This window comes from Tetrahymena thermophila (genome assembly GCF_000189635.1).
Source record: "Tetrahymena thermophila SB210 genomic scaffold scf_8254220, whole genome shotgun sequence".
Taxonomy (NCBI): domain Eukaryota; phylum Ciliophora; class Oligohymenophorea; order Hymenostomatida; family Tetrahymenidae; genus Tetrahymena; species Tetrahymena thermophila.
Genome location: NW_002476095.1, coordinates 1 through 2,958, shown reverse-complemented (window position 1 = coordinate 2,958; position 2,958 = coordinate 1). Strand labels below are relative to the sequence as shown.

Genomic DNA, 2,958 nt, shown 5'->3' with positions numbered 1-2,958 from the left:
ATTCTAAATAATAAAAACATCAATAATAATAATAATAATATTAATAAATTAAATATACTTCAGATCAATGTGGAGAACCTAATGAGATTAAAGTGGAGAGTTTAAGAACTTTTGTATTATTAAAAATAAACAATAATTTTTTTATTTGATATATTCAATACAAAATCAATATTTACTATTTTTAGATCTTAGAAATACTTATTCTATTATATCATTTATTTTTTTTAAAAAATAATTTCGAATAAAAATTTATGGAAATTTAATTAATCAAAAATACAAAAATAATATAATTGAACTTTATTTCAAGTTAATTTGAATAAAAATAACAAATAATTTATAATAATTGTCAAATGTAAATTTATAAATTTGCTTTTAGTAAGAGATATGACAAAAAAATTAATTTTATATTGATAATCAAATATTAATTTCCTATTTAGTAGGTATTTATTTCTGTTTTAGTCTGGTAATCAGTAGATTTATTATATCTACCATATCTCAAGATAAACTCAAATTTCATTAGTTTTTTTTTGCAAGAACATCTTATTAAGGTATTGTAATTCTAATTTTTTTGAAATTTAAAAATTAAAAATATTTGATAAAAATTTAATGCCTTATATTGACTTAAAATTTTTATATTTTATATCAAAATCTATTATAAATATTTTTATTTAAGAAAATATTTTTTAAAAATTAAGGATTTTCCCAAAAAAGTAATGCAAGATCACTAGATTTTAGAAAGGCATTTAGCTATAATAGATAAAATGAAATGTAGCTTTAATTTTATAAAAATCATTTAGAAACTTCTCCAAAATTATGCATTCTTTCTTTAATATTCTTACTATTAAATTATATGTTCGATAAATATATCTTTAATTCAGCTCAGGCTTAATCCGAAAAATATAAGATTAAATTTTTGATTACAAAAAGATATTTTATTTCAGCCTGAATCTCTTCATTTTAAATTAAGAATTTATTAGATTCAAATTCTGATTACAAATATTTTTACCACAAATAAAAGTTATGAGCGCTATTCAAATAGACCCAGTAAACATATATCTACAAAATTAATAATAAATAAATAAATTGAATTTATTTACTTAATTTGAAATAATTAAAAAATAATAATAATATGGCTATATTAGAGCTTATTGGTGCTTCGCTTCTTGCATTTATAATATTTTTAGTAATAAAATATTATGTTTTAACTAAAATGGCTATGCGCTTTTATGCTAATTAAGGAATTAAAGAGTACAAATACTATCCAGTTACTGGTATGGCTAAAGAATGGATGGATTATTCATCGAGTGATAATTTAAAGACTATAAAATACATTAAATTTGATGATAAATTTAAAGGAGAAGATGCTATATTGTCTAATTTACTAGATAGAGCACTTTTAATATTTACAAATCCCAATCTGATTAATGAGTTTTTATAAAATCAGTAGAACTACATCAAGTTTGAGGCTCCTGTAGTTGGATTTAAATAATTTCTTGGAAATGGTATTGCTTTAGAAGAAGGAGAAAAATGGAAGAGCAAAAGAAAATTTATTTCTAAGTTATTTAAGTTTGATGTTGTAGTAAATTATTTAAATAGCATTCGCAAAATTTCAAAAATGATGCTTGATAGAGTAGAAAATGACTCAAATTTTTCAGTTTAAAAGTCGTTTGAAGCAATTAATAGCGCTATTTCTGTTTAAATTTTTATGGGCGCTAACATAGATGACTATAAAATTGATGGCAAGAATCCTTACGATGCAATTGACACAATGTGCTTTGAAATTTTTTAACATTATTTGAATCTTATCCCTGGCATCTTAGGAGAGAGATTTGTGAAGCTTAAACTCAGAAAATCAGATAGGATTATCTGTGAAAAAGTTTAATATGTGCGCTAATAGATGAAAAACATTATTTTAGATACTATTAAAAGAGAGAAATCTCATGCTGAGTAGAACAAAGAGTCAGAAAATATTAATATAATTGCTCTTTTAATTAAAGAAGGACATAAATTGGATGAAGAAAAAGAAATTATTGATATATTAGAGCTTACTTTTAGCCTTTATTTTGCTTCAAGAGACACTTTAGCAAGTGTTTTAACTATGATGTTGTACTATTTAATCAAAAATCCTGATTACTTTAAATTAGTAGAAAAAGAAGTTTTGAGTCTACCCTAAAATTACTCATTTTCTGATATTTAAAAGTTAGATTTTCTTTAGGCCTGTTTCAAAGAAACAATCAGAATAAATACAAGTGCCCCTATTTTATTTACCCGTGAAGCTAAGGTTGACCATAAAATAGGAAATTATAATATTTAAAAAGGTACTTACGTTAATGTGGGTTTGATTAGCAATTAAATTGATGAAACATACTTCAAAGACCCTCTAACATTTAACCCAAACAGATGGCTTGATCATTCTGCTGAAAACATGATCAAAGAAAATCCGTTTGTCTATTTGCCTTTCTCTGGCGGAATGAGAAACTGTATAGGTCAGCATCTTGCAAATTTGCAAGCAAAAATTGTACTTGTTGAATTTGTAAAAAAATATTAGATTCCACAAATGCCAAATGATTTCGTTTTGGAATTTGTTATTAAATAAAATTATCAAATAAAAAATCCTCTAATTTTAAACCTAACTAAAAGACAAGCTTATTGAATCTTCTAAATAACTTATTTAAATGTGTTTAGTCTGTCTAATTGTATTAATATTAAATTAACTTTTTTAATAATTTATAAATGATTTGTTTTTAAAAATGAATAATTATTAGAATTAAAATTTAAGCAAATTTTTTATATTTTTTATAAATTTTAATTAGAAAAATAATTTTTTTTAAATAATTTCCTATATTATTCATTTTTTTAAATCCCCTAAAAAAAGTATTATTGCTCAAAAATTATTTTATTTATTAAATTTAATTTACTTTACTTTACTTTACTTATTTGAATTGATTATGCTTCTAT

The 2,958-nt window shown here is 22.1% G+C and overlaps 2 protein-coding genes across 2 annotated transcripts in view; one reads left to right on the top strand and one right to left on the bottom strand. All coding sequences in view use genetic code 6, as the record gives it.

The window, feature by feature from the left end:
• Nucleotides 1-215, bottom strand: part of TTHERM_001698320 (oxalate/formate antiporter protein) — a gene marked incomplete at both ends in the record, with an annotated part of 1,940 nt that extends 1,725 nt beyond the window's left edge. Inside the window, 3 exons of the mRNA XM_012800441.1 lie at nt 1-3; nt 59-108; nt 177-215. The exon at nt 1-3 is cut by the window's left edge and continues 111 nt beyond it. Of these exons, the coding sequence (XP_012655895.1) occupies nt 1-3; nt 59-108; nt 177-215 (92 nt within the window). The remainder of the gene's footprint in view (nt 4-58; nt 109-176) is intronic.
• Nucleotides 216-1,129: 914 nt separating this feature from the next.
• Nucleotides 1,130-2,653, top strand: TTHERM_01698320 (cytochrome P450 family monooxygenase; the record flags this gene model as incomplete). Its single annotated transcript, XM_001025486.2, has 1 exon — nt 1,130-2,653. One exon carries the CDS (start codon nt 1,130-1,132, stop codon nt 2,651-2,653), a length of 1,524 nt encoding a protein of 507 aa, XP_001025486.2.
• Nucleotides 2,654-2,958: the final 305 nt, after the last annotated feature.